The sequence below is a fragment of the Chelonoidis abingdonii genome, chromosome 12 (genome assembly GCF_003597395.2).
Source record: "Chelonoidis abingdonii isolate Lonesome George chromosome 12, CheloAbing_2.0, whole genome shotgun sequence".
NCBI classification, from domain to species: Eukaryota; Metazoa; Chordata; order Testudines; family Testudinidae; genus Chelonoidis; species Chelonoidis abingdonii.
In genome coordinates, this window is record NC_133780.1 from 2315618 (window position 1) to 2335369 (window position 19752).

At 56.6% G+C, this 19752-nt stretch overlaps 1 protein-coding gene across 1 annotated transcript; it reads left to right on the forward strand.

The window, feature by feature from the left end:
* Positions 1-9945: 9945 nt before the first annotated feature.
* TUBB (tubulin beta class I) lies at positions 9946-19344 on the forward strand. The gene is made up of 4 exons (XM_032799285.2): positions 9946-10166; positions 14693-14801; positions 15332-15442; positions 16117-19344. The coding sequence occupies exons 1-4, from the start codon at positions 10110-10112 to the stop codon at positions 17172-17174; spliced, it is 1335 nt and encodes a 444-aa protein (XP_032655176.1). The 5' UTR covers positions 9946-10109; the 3' UTR covers positions 17175-19344.
* The last annotated feature ends 408 nt before the right edge of the window (positions 19345-19752 follow it).

Genomic DNA, 19752 nt, shown 5'->3' on the forward strand with positions numbered 1-19752 from the left:
CCCCATGCCGTCCCTGGCGACGCATTGCACATGCGCCGGCCCAATGGCCGTGTCGCCTGGCGACGCATTGCACATGCGTGCCACAATGGCCGTGTGCCTGTACGCATTGACATGGCGCGGCCCAATGCGGTTGCTGGCGACGCCTTGCACATGGCGCAGCCCAATGGCGTGTCGCTGAGACCTCGGCCAGGCGGCCCAATGGCCGGTGCCCTGGCACGTCCATTGCCAGGTCGGCCCCAATGGGGCCGCGCCATGTGCAATGGCGTCGCCAGGCAACACGGCCATTGGGGCCGCGCCATGTGCAATGGCGTCGCCAGGCAACACGGCCATTGGGGCCGCGCCATGTGCAATGGCGTCGCCAGGCAACATGGCCATTGGGGCTGCGCCATGCGCGATGGTGTCACCAGGCAACATGCTGGCCATTGGGGCCGCACCATGCACGATGGCGTTCCCAGGCAACACAGCCATTGGGGCCGCCCCATGTGCAATGGCCTTGCCAGGCAACACGCTGACCATTGGGCCTGCACCATGTGCAATGGCGTCGCCAAGCAACACGGCCATTGGGGCCGCACCACGCGCAATGGTGTCTCCAGGCAACACGGCCATTGGGCCCACACCATGCGCGATGGCGTCGCCAGGCAACACGTTGGCCATTGTACTTGCACCATGCGCGATGGCATCGCTAGGCAACACGCTGGCCATTGGGACCACCCCATGCGCAATGGCATCGCCAGGCAACACAGCCATTGGGGCCGCATCATGCGCAATGGCGTCACCAGGCAACACGCTGGCCATTGGGACCACCCTATGTGCAATGGCATTGCCAGGCAACATGGCCATTGGGCCCGCACCATGCACAATAGCATCACCAGGCAACACGCTGGCCATTGGGGCCGCACCATACGCTGTGGTGTCGCCAGACAACACGCTGGCCATTGGGGCCACCCCATCATATCCACACATTTTGACAGGGTTGCTTGGCATCATGTGTCATCACCATCTCACTACGTTCAATGGTGCCGATAGCTGCAGAGACGCCTCGGGCCCTGGTGTGATTCGCATGGGATGGGAAGCTCACGCTGGCTCCCTTCAGCCCAGAAAACTGGAACAACTATAGAAATACCAGGGCAAGCATCAACAATGACGTGGCAAAGGTGGGTGACAGTGTGCCACGTGAGTGCAGATGTCATTGAGGCCACATGGCAAAGCCTGAGATATAGATAGATAGGGATGAATGTATGGGTGGCTAAAGGAGGTGTACAGGGATGGATAGATGGACAGATAGAGGGTGTTTATAAGGACTGATGGATGGATAGAGACGGTGTATGGGAATGGATGGACGGATAGAGGGGATGCATGCGGTGAATGGATGGACAGATAGTGGGTATGTATATGGATGGGATTGTTGGAGGGGGTGTTTGGGGATGGATGGATAGAGGGGTTATATGAGGTGGATGGATGGATGAACAAATAGAAAGTACATAAGAACGGCCATCCTGGGTCACACCAAAGGTCCATTTAGCCCAGTATTCTGTCTTCCAACAGTGATCAATGCCAGGTGCCCCAGAGGGAATGAACAGACAGGGAATCATCTAGTGATCCACCCCCTATCGCCCATTCCCAGCTTCTGGCAAACAGAGGCTAAGGACACCATTCCTGCCCATCCTGGCTAATAGCCATTGATGGATCTATCTTCCATGAATCTATCTAGTTATTTTTTTAACCCTGTTATAGTCTTGGCCTTCACAACATCCTCTAGCAGAGAGTTCCACAGGTTGACTGTGCATTGTGTGAAGAATTACTTCCTTTTGTTTATGTTAAACCTGTTGCCTATTAATTTCATTTGGTGACCCCTAGTTCTTGTGTTATGAGGAGTAAACAACACTTCCTTATCTACTTTCTCCACACCAGTCAGGATTTTATAGACCTCTATCATATTCCCCCTTATCCGTCTCTTTGCCAAGCTGAAAAGTCCCAGGCTGATTAATCTCTCCTCAGACGGCAGCCGTTCCATACCCCTAATCATTTTTGTTGCCCTTTTCTGAACCTTTTCCAATTCCAATAGATCTTTTCTGAGATGGGACGACCACATCTGCATGCAGTATTCAAGGTGTGGGCATGCCATGGATTATGTATATGCATGGTTAAGGGGAGTGTATGGGGATGGATAGATGGACAGATAGAGGGTGTGTATAGAGATTGATGGATGGATATAGAGAGTGCATGGGGGTGGGTGGAGGGATGGACGCGGGTGGAGGGAGATGGAGGGACAGAGAGAGAGGTTGTATGGGGATTGATGGCTGGCTGGCTGGCTAGAGGGGGGTGTATGGGGGATTGATAGATTAGTAGGATGAGTGAACTGACTGGCAGCTGGGAGGGGTTGGCAGGAGGGCTCCACATCTGTCCAGGGTTAGTTAGAATCACCAGCAGGGGCCCCTGGTAGCTCTTCTCACAGTGATGGTTGGGGATGGGCAGTGTCTGAATGAAGGAACCCAGGTATCCTGATGTTTCCATGCCTGTCCCTATGGCATTTCCAGCCAGTCACAGCATCTCCAGGGTGGGAACCCCTCCTGGAAAAACATCCAACCGCATCCCTGCCAAGACAGAAAGGCACAGGGTTGCAGTCCTGCCACCTCACCACTAGATATCTGGCCCAACCATGTCTCAACTGAAAGGCATCCCTTTCCCTGCCCCGCCGAGCCAGGACACTGCTGTGTGACACCCGCAGCCTGCACTGAGCTCCCCATTGATTCTAAGCTGTGCCCCCAGGTGTGTCGTAACCAGGAGGGGATGGATGAGAAAAGACCCACACCAGTGTCCACACTGCTTGCTTCAAGGGAATGGGACGTGGGACCTTTCCCATCTAGGGGGCGTTGGTTCCGATCTGGTCCCAGGGCAGGCAATTTGCTGGCTCTGGGGTGACCCTGCTCCTGTGACATGCAGAGGCCTGTGGGATGCCTAGCTGGGAGCAAGACACACCAGCCAGGCAGTGAGAGAGAGAATTCTTGGTGCCATCTCAAAGCACTGGGTCATACCATCTGGTGTCCCTTCTCCAGCCATCGCCAATCTCTGGCTTGGGACAGGTCTCATCATCTCACCATGTTCAGTGGTGCAGTGAGATGCAGAGGAGGAAAAAAACTCCAAAGAGGATACATCTGGCCAGCTGAGCAATGGGAAAAACTATTCCTTCCTGACCCCAGGTGGCGGAAACCACGAAGCATGAGATTGGATTTTACGTGTTGCCTTCATGCAGAGCTGCAAGGGCCAGGCCCATGCTGTGCACAGTGCTGGTGAGTCTCTTCTCCCTGAGGCCCCTGAAAGACAGGGACAGACAAGGAGATCTGTAGAGTCACACCCGCCAGGACCAGAAGGGCCTGCCACGACCATCCTGCTCGCTTACCGGCATGCACACAGGCCAGGGAATTTCTCCCAGCAGCTATATCTCGGGCAGAGTTCTAATCACGTTGGAATGACTCCCAGCCATGGGGCGCGCACCACTGCCCTAGAATGCTGGTCCAACATTGCATCACCCTTCAGAGTTAGGAAAACACCTCTGATTTCAAGGCTGTCCAGCCTCAACTTCCAGCCATTTGAGCTTGTGAGGCCTTGGTCAGCAAGATTGAAAAGCTCCCATCTAGGATCCAGCCGCCTCTCAACCTTCTCTTCGTTCAGCTGAATAGGCTGAGCTCCTTAAAGCTTCTTACCCTGCCCTGGCTCATTTTTGGGGCCCTCCTGGGTCTCACACTGGTATTTCCACTTCCTCCTTGAACGCTGGATGTCGAAGCCGGACAGTGTTCTAGCAGCAGGCACACCAATGCTGTGTAAAGAGTTTCCCATGGGTGGAGCCTGGGCTGCCCCCAGGCCAGTGACTTGAGCAACTTCTGCCAATCCACACACAGGCCCTGTTCAGTGGGTTAAGATCCTATCACTGCACGTGGTTAGAGTGAGGGGAGGCTGAGAGCCAAGATTCCTGGGTTCTCTCCCTGGCTCTGGGAGGGAAGTGGGGTCTAGTGGGTTAGAGCAGGGGGGAGGCTGGGATCCAGGATTCCTGGGTTCTCTCCCCGGCTCTGGGAGGGAAGCGGGGTCTAGTGGGTTAGAGCAGGGAGGAGGCTGGGATCCAGGATTCCTGGGTCCTCTCCCCGGCTCTGGGAGGGAAGCGGGGTCTAGTGGGTTAGAGCAGGGGGGAGGCTGGGATCCAGGACTCCTGGGTTCTCTCCCCGGCTCTGGGAGGGAAGCGGGGTCTAGTGGGTTAGAGCAGGGAGGAGGCTGGGATCCAGGATTCCTGGGTCCTCTCCCCGGCTCTGGGAGGGAAGCGGGGTCTAGTGGGTTAGAGCAGGGGGGAGGCTGGGATCCAGGACTCCTGGGTTCTCTCCCCGGCTCTGGGAGGGGAGTCGGTGTCTCCTCCATTTCTTTCTCCTCCGTTCTCTGCAGTTCCCATATTCCCAGGATTTGAACCCCAAGATCACAGGCCAGTGGGCTGCCTGCTCCCCATGGCCAGGTCCTCCCCTGCCCTTCCCAGCCAGCTAATGCCAACAGGGTTCCTGGCTGGAACAGAGGTGCCCAGCTGTAGGTGAGGATTTTCTCAGCCCCTCCTTACGGCTTTGGGGCAGGGGGTAACGAGGGGGAAGGAAGCAGCGGCTCAGCATACTGCTGAGGGAGGGGGCAACACAGCAGCTTCTGGGAGCCTCAGTGTCCTGCTGGGAGCTTGACAAGGTTACTGAAGCATTAGGGAGGATGTTACCTCTAGGGGGCGCCAGCTCCCGTCTGGCTCCAGGACAGGGACTGGCTGGCTGGGGGGGACAGAAAATGGGACATGGGGGTCTTTCCCCATTTAGGGGGTGCCACTCCCCTCTGGACCCCCATCCCCTCTCAGAGGTGGGGACAGAACCCAGGAGCAGGCCTGGATTCATGACCCTGCACTCGATTCACTGGCACAGGCCCAGTGTCTCAAGGGTCCTCTGAACTCTGGGTGACTGGGGGTGTGGGGCGGCCGGTACCCACCTCCCACTGTGCCTTCTGCAGGCCAGGCAGAGGCTGCCCCAGAATCTACCACTCGCTCAAAGCCCTGTCCTAGCTCAGTACAGCTATGCCCAGAGCAGCCCACAGCTTTGCCCCAGCTGCGTGGTGGCAGTGCCACTCACATCTGACCTGGCCACCCCTCTGCTCAGACAGAATGCGGCGAACGGTGCTTGGAACCACATCTCAGATCTGCCCTGGCCACCCTCACATCTGGACCTGGTGCACGGGGACCTTGTTCCTGAGTGCAGGGGAGTCTGTCAAGAACTTGCTGCTGGGTGACATGAGCATGAGCTCTGGGTGCAGGAGGGAGAGGGACTGAGGGGGTCCAGGGATGGACGAGGGTGCCTGCCCCCCCCAAAGTAGTGGAATTGGTGCAAATGGGGCTATGTCCTCACCAAAATGGTGCTGGAAGCGGCTGGGAAGCGGGATGGACCTGTCACATAAGGAGGCTGGCGAGCTGGGCAGGGTAAGGTAAGGAGGGGGGGGGAGACGGTTATATAGGGGGTTTCGGGAACCGCCGTAAGGCGGGAATCCTGGAGGGGAGGGGTAACATGCGGGTGGTGGGGTGGTTGCCAGTGGCACAGGGGGTTGTTGTGTGTCTCAGTTTCCATATGTGCACATGGCCCAAGAACTGGCTTCAGCCTGCCCAATTACTGGCTCCCAGCCCCCCTGCTCAACACTAGACCCACTCCCCTCCCAGGAGCCAGGGAGGGAACCCAGGAGTCCTGGCTCCCACTCCTCTGCACCCATTAGAGAGGCAAGAACTCTGGTCCAAGCCCCCCAGGGATGCCGCCCAGGGCCTTTCTAGCCACAGGCAAAACAGGCAGCCGCCTAGGGCACAGAGTCTGGGGACCGCTCTGCCGGGAGCCGGGAAGCATGGAGCATGTGAGAGCAGGGCTGCTGGTCCTGGAGAGAACCGAATGCAGCAGTCTGAGGTGGGGATTGCTGCTGGGTCTCTGTGGAGGGTGGGAAGGGACTCATGTGAGTGTGACTCTTTCCCGGCCTGAGGGTGAGGCAGGCCCGGCGGCCTGGCAGTCCGTTGTCCCCCATAACATCCATTCTCTCCGCCCTGCACAGCATCCCCTTTTTTTTTTAGTTTTTATTTTTTTTTTTTTTTTCTAGATCTTCGCTCCATGGAGCACCCTTTCTCCCCGCTCTCCTCGTCAGCAGCACGGCGCTAGCTTTCTGCGCCTTAGGCGCGACATTTCGCGCCCCGCGCGCAGGTCTCGTGGCTCTGCGGAGCTGCCGCAGCTGCCTGCGGCAGGTCCACCGAGCTGCGGCTCCTGACCCCGGGGGGGTGCCCTGGGCTGCTGGGTTGAGCAGCGGCTCCTGACCCAGGGGGGGGGGCCCCTGGGCTGCCGGTCGCGACGGCGGCTCCTGACCCCAGGGGGGCGCCGCTGGCTGGGCTGCGGCCACGGCCACTGACCAGGGGCGACACCGTGGCTGCGCGCGGCAGCAGCTCGCTGCTGCAGCTCACCCCTGCAGCAGCAGCGCTGCAACATTTAAATTTGGGGGGCGCCACTTTTTCGCGCCCCCAAATCTTGGCGCCCTAGGCAACCGCCTAGTTCGCCTAAATGGTGGCACCGGCCCTGTCTGTCAGAGCTGGTTGTGTGAGTGCTGGGGGAGGAAGGAGGCTAGCTGCCTCTGAGAATGAAAGCGAAAGTAACTCACTTCCTCCATAGGCAACAGAGGCTGCTTTAGGATTTTGTTGCCCAGCACGGCGAGCAGGTTGCCTTCGGCGGCGTGCCTGCGAAGGGTCCCTGTCCGCGGCTTTGGCGACCTCCCACAGCATGCCTGCGGGAGGTCCGATGCCAACGGACCAGGGCCCTCCGCAGGCATGCCTGCGAGGTCCACCGAGCAGCGGGACAGCGGACGCTCCACAGGCAAGCTTGCCGAAGGCAACCTCCTGCCGCCCTCGTAGTGACCAGCAAAGTGCCCCCGTGGCTTGCCACCCCAAGCACGTGCTTTGGTGTGCGGGCCTGGGATGCTCCATGATAGCAACCAGGGATGGAAGGTCACACAAGCTGGGCTGGGGATAACGCAATGCATTATTGTGAAAAAATCAGGACAGGGTTGGGTAGGTGAGCAGATGTCCCGCTTTATAAGCACAGTCCATTTTGGGCTTTTTTTTATATACGCTCCATTCCCTCTCCCCAGTCCAATTTTTCCACACAGGCTGTCTGGTCACTGCTATGTGGGGGGTAATTGGTGCTATAATAAGACAAAGCCCCAAATATTGGGACTGGCCTAATAAAACAGGACATTCTAGATCCGGTCACCTAGCTGGGAGCGCTTCTCTCTCCTGGATGGAGCTGAATAGGGCAGTGATGAGCTGCTGTGGGCTCACATGGGTGGCCGCTGAATCAGATGCTGTTGCTAACTTTTCATTCATGGTCCCGCTGGCTGGTGGCAGTACCCCATTGACGTGTGATTGGTGCCCGAGGGTTTTGCTGCTGTGCTGTTGCCACTAACTGCACCCAAGGTGGATTTCTTGGGGTCCTGCGCTTTCCACTCTATCTCTCTCTCTTCTACTGCAGCTGTTGGACCAACAGGCTGGGGAGTGAGCCAAGCATGAAAGCAGTACTGTGTTGCCATTTAGATTGTCATTTAACATATTTGTTCGCCAAAAATGCTTGCTAACAATCCTGAATTCAATTTCAATATTTTTTTTTTAAAAATCAATATCTTAGCCAAAAACAGAAAATTAAGTTGTTGACAATTATTTGTGACAAGTTTGGTATGGGGAAGCAAGTGGGCCAGTTTTCATCAGAGAACCAAATATGTTGACTGACTTTCCTATAGCCTGTTACTGCTAAATAGAGCCCTCCAACAACTGTAATATGCTCATCTCCTTACTAATGTATAGAGCAGGGATTGGCACCTACAGCACGTACCAAAGGTGGCACGTGAGCTGATTTTTGGTGGCACGCACCGGTGGGCTGAGTGGCTCAGCTCGCCGCTGCTCTGGGGTTCCGGCTGCTGCCCCATTGCCACCCGGGGTCCCAGCTGCCGGCCCCACTCAGCACCCATTGCTGGCCTGGGGACCCCCAAGGAACCCCAGGCTGGCAGCAGGCTGAGCAGGCCGGCAGCTGATACCCTGGCTGAGCCACTCAACCTGCTGTCAGCCTGGGGTTCCATTCACTCAGCTGGTAGCAGGCTGAGTGGGACTAAATTCAACGAAATAGGAAAACAAAAGCAACTAATGACAAAGTGCAAGAACCTAGAGCAGTGATCCCCAACCTTTTTCATCTCGTAGGCCAGTATGCAGGTGCACTGAGAAGCCACTGTGGGTGCCATGGCACCTGCAGGCACCGCGTTGGGGATCCCTGACCTAGAGAGCCTCCTGAAGCACGGCGATCGTTTTGATTTAAATGGACTTGAACTGTATGAAGAATTGAGTACACTGTCATCAATGTTGCCGCATGCAAAATCAATGATGGACATTGTACAGTTTACTCATACCAGCAAACTTGTTGACATATATCCTAATGTGTACATTGCCACTCGTATTCTACTGACAATTCCTGTAACAGTAGCATCAGGAGAACGGAGTTTCTCAAAGCTAAAGCTCATTAAAAACTATCTTCGCTCTACAAGGAGTCAGGAACACTTGACTGGTCTTGCTATTCTTGCAATCAAACAAGACATCACTTTGTCTTTGTCATACGATGACATTCTTACTGGCCAAAAAAGCCAGAAAGATTGCTTTTAATTAAAAACTAATCCTTGTTTCAATACCTCTTCACAGAAATTTCCAATACTATGTTGACAAATTAAAAAAATTATATTATTTGCATCATCCTGTCAAATCAGAATTTATTCTATAGTCCTACTTCTTTAGTGCATTACAGTGGCTTAACGACGTTAAACTGGTTTTAATAACATACACGTGGCGAGTTTTCCAGTAGTGTCAGCTTATGTCCATGTTGCTAAGAGCAAGACAGGCACAGGGGCACCAGTTTAATAATCCTGCCTAGGGCACCATAAATCCTAAGGACGGCCCTTGATGCACCCTCAAGGCTGCTCCATGGGGCAGGCAGGATGAGGCCAGACGGGCGCCTGCCCAGGCCCCTGGCTAAGGCAACCATGGCCTCCCGCCAGAGAGGAGAGAGGGTGGGCCCGGGACTGGCTGGGCTGAGGCCTCTGCTGGCTCAGCCAGTCTGTCCCTTTTCCTCCCCCCGCCCCATTCTCTTTCCTCTTCCTCTGTCCTCTTCATTGTCCTTTTTGTCCTCTTTTTCTTTCTTCTCGGTCATTCTTTCTATTTTTGCTTGTTTTTCCTCCTCACTTTTTTACATGCATTCATTCTCCCCCCCTTTCTTTTCCATTCTTTCTATTTGCTCTTTTCCATTCATTCATTCTCATGCATTCAGTCCTTTTCCTGCCTCTTTTTCTTTTCCCTCAGTCATTCATTCTTTTCTTCCTCTTCCCATTCTTTCTTCTCCCTCCTTTTCTCTTTCTCACCAATTCTTTCTTTTTTCCTCTTTTTAGTTGTTTTATTCCTTCCTCTCTTTTTTGCACTCGTTTTCTCTCTTTTTCATTCAGTCTTTCTGCCCCTCTTTTTCGTTCCTTCTTTCCTTTCCCTCCCGTTCCTTCTTTCCTTATTCTCTCACTCTGTTCTTGCTATTCGCCCTCCCTCCCTGCTCGTCCTTTCTCAGGCTTTGCGGTGCACCGCATGCCGTGCAGACGTGGGGAATAAAGAATTCGGCCTGTCTCCCGGCCTGATTCTCCCTCTTCCCCCGTCACACCCATTTTTTTCCGCAATCCCATTTTAACAACTGTACAACAAAAGGACACTACGACTCCCAGCACCCTTTGCGCTCGGATCCACACCCTGCTCCCCCCCACCCGACGTGTCCGCGCCTCTCCTGGCCAATGGGCTCCGCGCTCGTGATCCCAGCGGGCCAATCATCGGGCTGGCCGCCCTCCAGCTTATAAAAGCTTTGTCTATATCAGCCCCAGCCCCTCTCGCTGTCGCTGTTTCGGCCGCTTGGAACGTTCGCTCCCGGGGTGTTCGGCGGAAAGAACCTTGAGCTCCCCAGCGTTCTATCCGTCCCAGGGCGCAGGACCAGGCTAGAGCAGAGGGAGGCAGGATGAGGGAAATCGTCCACATCCAGGCTGGCCAGTGCGGCAACCAGATCGGTGCCAAGGTGAGCGGGGAGCCGCGTGCGCTTCCAGATTCATGGAGCTTCCTGAGCAGGGGGCGAGGGGGGAGAAGGGTTTAAAATACGGGCCCTCCTGAAGGGGGGGAAAAACGCCCCCGCCCCAGATATTTTGGGGAGGGGCAGCGGCTATTCCTCTTGCAGGGCGAGTTTGGTGGAGGAGGCTCGATCTTGGCAGTTAAAATAAAGGCGGGGTGGTGTGAGCATGTGGTGGGAGGGGGATCGGACGCGTTTATAAACTGGTCTTGGTTTTTTTTCCATCCTATTTTTTTAATCCGGATTTAAAACTGTTGTTCCGTTTTGAGTCGCCCCCGCTCTTTTTTTAAACCCGGGACTTTAGACTCCGGATTCCAGCCCGTCCCGGCATTAGAAAGGCGATTTGCAGTTAACGGGATTAGCCGGCGCAGGAGATGACTCAGACCCAGGGGAGCCGGGGGGGGGGAAGATGCAGAGGGGGATGGGCGGGGGGAGACAGGAAGAAAACTCCCCCCGCCCGCTGCGCGCTTTCAAGCGGCACGATACCATCTTTTAGCGCCAAACCCAACCCGCCTGCTGGCAGGAGGGAGGCCGGGTTTGTGGCGGAGGGCTGGGGGTGTCCGGCGCTGCAGGGATCTGACTTCAGTTTCCCTGGGGAGCGGGGTCGGGTTCCCCTGGCAGAGCTGCCCCCGCTCCGGTTCGGCTGAGGATTAACCTAGTGCCTCTTCCCCCGCCTGCCTCTCTGCTGCAGGCTAATTTCACGTCCTCTTTCTCTGCTGGTTCGTCTCAACCCCGCCCTTGGATCTCCATTGTCTGCCGCCAGGGGCGGGAGATGCGGTGAAAGGGGCCATTTTCCTCCCCTAACTGCTGGGGGGGGCCCTTCCAGATCTTGTGTTAGCTAGCGGCAAAATACCCCCCCCCATTTCTCTTCCGTTGATCGGTGGAGGGGGGTATCTGTTCTCCAGCGTTAGGGGTTTTGCCTTATATAGGCAACGAGATCTCTTCCCCCTCCGCAAAGAAGTCGCAGTTTTTAACACTTGCTCTCTGGGGCCACCCTACTCCGCGTGTAATAGGTTTAACCACCAAGGTGGGGGGGCATGTCTCGAGGCGACCGCCCCCGCTTGCTAGATCGGGAGTGAGGCCTTTTTCCTCTCCTTGATCCCCTTGCAAACCGTCAATTACAGTGTTACCGTTGGGGTGAAAAAAGTGACGGTCAAATGTTGCAAATGGGGGAAAGAGACAAAAATCTTGTTTCAGTTGCAAATAAAGAATGTTACTTCTGGCGCCAACCCGCCCATCCCCCTCCTCCTCTTCCCTCCCCACCCACCATCTTACCCACCTCTTTGTCTGCCGGGCCCCACATGGCTGGCTGCAAAGCTGGCGTGATCCCCCCCTCCCCCCGGAGCTCCCCGCACCCAGCCCGATCCCTTCCCATCCGCCACCCCGGAGTCACATCGGATCTTCGGTTTAAACTGAGACACCACATCCTTTGTGCCTGTAATGGCCGCCTTTACACGGCGGGGGGGTTCCCCAGGCCTGTTCGCAGTTAGATGGCTGCAAAATCCACCCCCGCCCAAGCGGTTAGCTGGATCCAGCGCTGGGTTTCTCCCCTGGTGGGGTGGATGGGTGGACAAAGGCTTTATTTTAGCCCCTGCAGAGCCAGGAGCATCCCTGCTAAATGGGGCCACCGGGTGTTTTTTATGGTTTCTGTGGAAGCATCTGGATCGCTTAGGAAGCCCTGAATTTTTTTTTTTTACTGTAGGGATGTTCCCCCTCCTGCATCACACACCTCATCCCGAGCCGCACCCAGCCTGACCAGGTTTGCTGGGCGTGGCCAGCCCCTCAGCCAGGCGCAGGGGTGCTGATCTGCCTCGATCCAGTCCCCCCCCTCGCTTTAAAACTGGCTTCTCTGCTGTGTCAGGGTGGGTGGGTCAGGCTCCAATGAGACCCAGCCCAGCAAATTCTTGCAATGAGACCCAGACCTGGCTGCTCCGTCAGAAGATCCAGACCCCCAAAATAATGGGTTTGGATTGCAGCAGCTGTGTCAGGGATTCTGAAGCGAGGAGCCTGGGCCCTGGGCTGTGCCGGGGATGTTTGGGGGAATGTAAAGCAGATTTTTCTGCCCCTCCCCAAGAGCCTTCCTGGCATCTGTTAAAGCCATTCAGTTTCTCCATCTGGAATCGCTCTGCATTTGCACCAGGGTCCCTGAGATCAGAATCCGCTGACTCAGGGTCTGGCTACGCTATCTATTAAAGCTGGACTCTGACGCGTCCGCAGGCAATTCAGTCTCACCTGGGTCAGCAAGCGCTCAGAACCTAGGACCCAGCTAGGGGGCGGCTCAGAGCCCCAGTCCAGCTGCGGCTATGGTCCAAGTCATGTCTTCTGCAGTGTGGACGTGGTCCAAGCAGCACCCCCGAGTCAGGTCTGTGCAGTGTGGACGTGTTAACACGGTTGTGAACCCCCAGCCATGGTAAGCCCAGGTTTACCATGCAGTGAGGACGACCGAGTCCATAAGCCTGGGGTCCCACAGTCCTGGGTTTACAATACAGTGTAAATTCAGTCTCAGTGACCCTGGTTGTCAATCCAGATCCACTCCAGATTGACACCAGAGTTGTTGAAATCAGTGCTGGGACTGGGGGTGGATTTCCTGGTGCAGTGACCAATGGTGCCAAAAATGCCTGGGATGTGTTGGCTTGGCTGCCCTTGTGTTGTGGGTGGGGCGGGGCCCTGGTGGTGGGGGCTGGGTTGGAAAACAGATGTTATCTGTGACAGATGCTCTAACATCCTGCTTTGTCCCAAGCAGGCTTGGGGGTGGGGGCAGGCTCCACTGAAGACAGAGGTCAGTGACCCACCTCTCCCTGCCCCCTACCCTTCAGTGGATTGATTTCACTGGTAGCCTGTTCAAACAGTCCCTGTCCTTGAGCCCAGGGGCCTGGATCAGCTGCTAAGCACAGCTGGGATGATCTGTTAATGGCCAGCCAGCCCCATGCCCTGGTTTGCAATGGCCAGTGGCTCCCTTCAAAGCAGCCAGCAAAGGGGTGACATAAGAGGTGACTAACTGATCAGGTGTCCTGGCTCCCAGCCCCACAGATCTAACCCACTCAAGGCCCCTTCCTTCCCCGAGCCCAGGCACAGAGCCCAGGAGCGCTGACACCTGCTGCGGCTGAGAAGTGGCTGAACAGAGCTGAAGCCGCCAGTCTGCAGCAAGTGGGGGTGGGGAATCATCTCTTAGGCTCAGCCGGGCCGCCATCTGCTCTTTGCTCCGCTCAGAGGCGGGAAGCTGGATTTGCATTGGGGTTAGGGGAGGGGCATGTAATGGGTAGAGCTCAGTTGGGGGGAGGAGGACAACCAATCCCACGGCTGCCACCAGCAGCGTCATTCCTGCTGCGGCTGAATGCCGTGGGGTTCTGGGGCAGCCACGTGGCCAGGGAGCGCTTCGGGCGGCAGAGGAAATCTTAAACAGTAGCAATTGTTCCCTGTGTGGCTGGGTTTGGCCATCGCATCCTGGCGAGGCTGTGCTGTGGCTGCTGGCGCTCAGTGTAGGAGCTGCTACTGCTGGCACTGAGCAGCCCTGCATTGGCGGGAAGGGGGGCTATGTTGGCTCAGGCGTCACTTCCCTGGAGCTGGGACTAAGGGGATGAGCCCTCGCCCACCCCCTGGCAAGGCAGAGCAGAGCCCTGTGGGAGGTGAGACCACAGCTGAGCGTGGGGAGGGACAGGGACTGCTGGGGCTTCTCGCACCCCTGGGCAAAGGGTAAAGCAGCCCAGCTGGGAGGCTGCTGCTGGTCAGAGGGTGACCCTGGGGGATTTTACCATGAGCCCCTGTGGGGGTGGGGTGAGAGGACTCTGTCGGGGGGAGGTGGGGGGAAGGGCACAGGACAGGTTCCTTGCATATGCACGAGTGGCCAGCCTCTCCTCCCACCCCCTATGTCCCAGCCTCCCCAGTCCTAGCGACACCAGAGCCCCAGAGATATGGCTGGGGTAGGACTAGCTGGGGGGGGGGGGGCAGAACTTACCTTGCTCCCCCCCAATGCTCAGGGGTCACTTCACACCCTAGCCTAAGGATGGGCACAGAGGGGGGAGGAGACATCATAATACCCCCACCAGGGGGCCAGAGCAGCACCTCAAACTTTCATGGGGTCCCTCTGCCACTAGGAGGCAGCCTGGCATGCGCAGTGTGTTGCTCCCCCCACATGGCTGGCTGGGGGGGGAAGAGGGGGATGTGCAGCACTAGGGGAAGCCCCTGTTTGTGGACCAAACTGTGATCACCTGTAGGGGGCGCTGCTGGCTCTGGCAGGCTGCACATGGTGGGCGTGGCACCAACAGGCACATGATATGGGGTGGTGGTTGGGGCGGGGAGAGCTAATGGGGATGTGCCAGGTGGGGTTTAGATGTGGAGCAGCCCCCACTGGGCTGGCAGCTGCAGCGCTACCTGGGTTGCCCCTGAGAAGAGCAGTGTCCCCTCGGGGGAGGGGTGGCTGGTACAAGGATGGGGGGAGGCAGGCACCCCAGTGACACCCCCCCTGCTGTCGCCCCTAGTTCTGGGAGGTGATCAGTGATGAACATGGGATCGACCCCACCGGCACCTACCACGGCGACAGCGACCTGCAGCTCGATCGCATCAGCGTCTATTACAACGAGGCCACAGGTACAGGGGAGGGGAGGGGAGATGCATGACACCCCTTTACCTAGGGAACATGGGCCAGTCCATGATTCCCCCCCCCCCTGCAAACACCCATGGTTTGGTATGGAGATTTAGTGCTCCCCCCATGTATATACATGGTTTGGTCTGGTCCCCCCCATGTTCCCATGGTTTGAGCCAGTACCGTCCCCTATATGCAGGGAATGGGAGGGTCCAGGGATCCTTCCCCACAATACTCTGTGGCTTGGTCCTGGTCCAGTCTGTTCCACTCCCCATGCCAGGTCTGGGTTTGGGCTGATTGAGGGCAAGCCCCCTTCCAGATGCCCCAAAGGCTAAGATCCCCCCCCCTTCCCACATGGCTGAGACCAAACCCTTTCAGTGCATTAGCGTCTAGTGACTGCGGGGATCCCTCTGCACCCATGGCTTTGAATCAGCCCCAGATTTCTCCTGGATAACCCCAGGCCCCCCAAGACTGTCCTGCTACCTCTGGTTTGATTGACCCATCCCTCCTGAGACTCTTCTTGCTCCTCCTCTAGGTGGTAAATATGTCCCTCGTGCCATCTTGGTCGATTTGGAACCAGGCACCATGGACTCTGTCCGTTCCGGTCCCTTCGGCCAGATCTTTCGACCAGACAACTTCGTCTTCGGTAAGGTACCCATTGTCCCTCCGTGCTGTGTCTGCTGGGGCCCTGGGGCTGAATTACCCAGCAGCCACTTGGGTTGCATCATCCATGGCACCAGTAGTTGAGACCCCCTGATCTTGGCCCATGTGTAGCAACAAGAGTGGGGTCGTGTCTAGAGTCTGAACCAGAGTTTCTAGGTTCGTCTGCTCAACTGAGTCCAGACTGGACCTAGTAGCAACCTGCGGACAGTCGTGTCGTTCTCCCCCCCTCCCCAAATTTTGGCGTGGCCAACAGGTTATGACTTTGAGATGGGCCTCGTCTGATCTGGGGGGCGTGGGGCATGTGTGGGAGGACCCAGCTGACTTCACTTGACTGTCTGGAGCTAGAGGTGCATCTCTCAGCTGTCACCACATTCACAGAGCGGTGGCCTGTGTGTGTTCTCCTGTCTAAGAATTGGAGGCCACTTAAATACGATGGTAATGTGGCATCTCTTTCCCCCACTCCCCCCCAATCTGTGAGCCTAACTCAACAGAGGACCTGATGTTTCTCTTAGACCATTGAGGGAATTGGCACATGTCCCTCAGGGGACTCCACTGGAGGAAGTTTGGGAACATAGCTGGCCAAGGAGCAGCTGGTTCTCCAGTGCCTTAGCCCAATGCTTGTGGCTTCTTCCCCTCCCCTCCACCCCACCCCTACAGGCCAGAGCGGAGCTGGTAACAACTGGGCCAAGGGGCACTACACGGAGGGGGCTGAGCTGGTGGACTCTGTGCTGGACGTGGTAAGGAAGGAGGCAGAGAGCTGCGACTGCCTGCAGGGCTTCCAGCTGACTCACTCTCTGGGCGGTGGCACTGGCTCGGGCATGGGCACGCTGCTGATCAGCAAGATCCGGGAGGAGTACCCCGACCGCATCATGAATACCTTCAGTGTGGTGCCGTCGCCCAAGGTCTCGGACACGGTGGTGGAGCCTTACAACGCCACCCTGTCTGTCCACCAGCTGGTGGAGAACACGGACGAGACCTACTGCATCGACAACGAGGCCCTGTACGACATCTGCTTCCGCACCCTCAAGCTGACCACCCCCACCTACGGCGACCTCAACCACCTGGTCTCGGCCACCATGAGCGGCGTCACCACCTGCCTCCGTTTCCCTGGGCAGCTTAACGCCGATCTCCGCAAACTAGCCGTCAACATGGTGCCCTTCCCTCGTCTCCACTTCTTCATGCCCGGCTTTGCCCCCTTGACCAGCCGCGGCAGCCAGCAGTACCGGGCCTTGACCGTGCCGGAGCTGACCCAACAGGTCTTCGACGCTAAGAACATGATGGCAGCCTGTGACCCCCGCCATGGGCGCTACCTGACAGTAGCGGCCGTCTTCCGCGGCCGCATGTCCATGAAGGAGGTGGATGAGCAGATGCTGAATGTGCAGAACAAGAACAGCAGCTACTTCGTGGAGTGGATCCCCAACAATGTCAAGACGGCCGTGTGCGACATCCCGCCCCGCGGGCTCAAGATGGCCGTCACTTTCATCGGCAACAGCACGGCCATCCAGGAGCTCTTCAAGCGCATCTCAGAGCAGTTCACCGCCATGTTCCGCCGCAAGGCTTTCCTCCACTGGTACACGGGCGAGGGCATGGACGAAATGGAGTTCACCGAGGCAGAGAGCAACATGAACGACTTGGTGTCCGAGTACCAGCAGTACCAGGATGCTACGGCCGAGGAGGAAGAGGACTTCGGGGAAGAGGCTGAAGAAGAAGCTTGAAGCTTCACCCGCCACCATAAACGCACCCGCACAAATGAATTTTTTTTTAAAAAAAAACAAAACACCCACATCGCATCATTTTCCAATTTTCTTTCTTTCTTCCTTCCTTCTCAACTGTCTTCTCCATCCAGGTTCCTCCAGGGCTGAGATTACTCCGGTTCTGTGATCTCCCATGTAAACATCAGCTTGGGCATCGGAGCGAGAGATGCCACTTCTGCTGTCCCTCATCTGTCTTCTGTTCTTCCCCAGCACTAAGTTATTGTGAGGTTCTGTCTCCAATAAAAGTCAGATCCCCTTTCTCTGTAACTGTCTACATCCAATGGCATCTCTCCTCTGCTCTCTCTCAAAGAGGGAGTTTAAATTTTGGTGATTCTTCTCAGCCCATGCTCATCTTGCTGAGGGGTTCCTCAGGGTTGGGAGTGTGGCGATAACAGAGGGCTCGGCTGGATTGTCTTTAAGACCTGAAATGTATCCCAAGGGATGTGCAAGATTAAAAGTCCCAAAGCAGGGTTGATAGGTTGTCCCTTGCTAGGCCACTGGGCCAAAGAAACTGGAGCCAGGTTGTGAGAGCGAGCTCTTTGACGTCTTCCTGCTCAGGCCGTTATTCCTTCTCACACATAGATGTCATCCCGTAGGTAGCATCAGGCAGGTGCCAAACTCTTGTAGCAAAACCAGTAGAGGTGGGAGCTGTAAAGTGGATTAGCAGGAACAAGGTAGATTGGTTTGTGGGAGCTCCCCCACCACTGGAGCCGGTGGGGGAAGTAAGGCAGGTCTGGACCTGAGGAAGTCTAGTTGATTGCTTCTTAGACTGAGCAGAAAGTAGGAAGAGGTGGCCCTGAACTGGTCAGACTTTGCAGGCAACTAAATAATACCAGCAGCTAAGGAGGAAGGGAAGAGGCAGAGCAGGCCTAGCAGAAACATCTGGCCCTACTTAGGGGAAGGAGATTCAATTTGCTCTTGCTGTTTGCAAGTCCCTCTGCTGCACTTTCCTCCTCAGGGAGAATGAGCTTGTGGCTGAATGCAGTGGGACTTGGGGGAGGGGAGAAGGGATAGAACCCAGGAGTCTTGCCCCCCTCACTGCTGTGGGAGTGGGGGCTCCAGGACCCTGGGGTTGGATTTATGGCTCTGCTACTTTGGTGAGAGATGCTCGGTCAAGGAACTCCTTCCCCTCCTGGCTGGACATGAGCATGTTTGCAAAGCTGTAGGAGATGCTGGAGCCCTGAGACTAAACCTGTGTCTATATGACCCTGCTCAGTGTGTCCCATTTCTGTGAAGGTCTCACCTACTACCTGTGTGGATCTAAGTTCTGGAGCTGCGTGGTCTGCCCACACCCTCAAAGGGTGCGTCCCTGGCTTCCCTAGTCAATATGCTTTCTGTTTGGGGGGGTCAGCCCCCCACTTCTCCAGGCGGGGACATCTCTCCCCCTTTCATTTCCATTCCTACCCCTATGCTGAGGATTTGGCCCACAGATTTTTTTGGGGGTGGGGGGGAGAAATGGTAGATACTCTTCCTTGTATCAATTTGGCCCCAGATCAGGGGAACCCCCCTTATACCTTCCATCTCCCCTGGTGCCCTAGATAAGTCCGCTGAGCCAGGGATGCAAGGGGCACCAAGGCACAGAGCGATGGCTCAGAGAGCTGCTCTCTGCCATCTCAGCAGCTTTGGGGAAAGGGATGGTCCTGCTGGAGGCAAAGGGAGAGAGGCCCTGAAAGCTGGTTGCATTGCAGTCAGTCCCCTCCAGTGAGGGTGTGCGTGTGCGCGCAAACCTGTGTCAGGGGAGAGGCTGTGAACGTAGATTGTCCCCATGTCCATGTTCTCTGGGGCTCAGTTGGACCCCCAAGGTCCTGCCACTGGGAATCAGCTCCCACCAGCTGAAGCTCCTGAGAGGAGACAACCCAGCCCTGGAGGAATTAAAGGGGAAGAGAGTTGGAGGAGGCCCACTGATGTGGGCTTCAGCTGATAGGTGACAATGCAGCTGGAGGTCCCACCCCATGGCTCTGGCCTGGCTCCAGCTCAACTCTGTCCTGTCTGGCTCTGTCTTATCAGCTCAGTGTCGTGTCTCCCCCCTCCCCACCACTCGCTTGCTCCATCTTTCTCGTTTTTTTAACTGCTTTTTTCATATTGAAAAGACGATGTTCTGCACAAGAATAAACCCATTTTTTAAAAATTTTCCTGACTCTCTGAGCTGTGTGTGTGCAGGGGGGGATGTGATGGCGGCTGGGGGGCACCTGTGCCCCTGGGCACAGTAGCTTTAGGTGTCACAAAAACTTCCCCAAATCACAGCCCCTGCCCCTGAGTCTTGATCCCAGCAGCCCCAGCCCAGACTCCCCTCTCCCCAGCTCTGCTGGTGCCCCTCAGTCCTGGGGGTCTCCCTGCCCTCCAGCTCTGCTGGTGCCTCTGGCCCCCTCCCTCCTGCCCCTGATTTCCCCTCTCCCCAGCTGTCCTGGTGCCCCTCAGTCTTTGGGTGCAGCCTCTGGTAGCTCAGCCCTGGGGGCCTCCCTGCCCTCCAGCTCTGCTGGTGCCCCTCACTCCAGCGCTGCCGCAGCTGTGGGGCAGGGAAGTGTGGGCGTGGCCAGGG

What these genes read in the sequence shown, in the direction of transcription:
- TUBB (XM_032799285.2), top strand. Translation starts at nt 10,110, where the DNA reads ATGAGGGAAATCGTCCACATCCAGGCTGGCCAGTGCGGCAACCAGATC. An exon ending in GCAACCAGATCGGTGCCAAG is followed by an intron (nt 10,167 to 14,692) that starts GTGAGCGGGGAG and finishes TGTCGCCCCTAG; the next exon opens with TTCTGGGAGGTGATCAGTGA. An exon ending in CTATTACAACGAGGCCACAG is followed by an intron (nt 14,802 to 15,331) that starts GTACAGGGGAGG and finishes CTCCTCCTCTAG; the next exon opens with GTGGTAAATATGTCCCTCGT.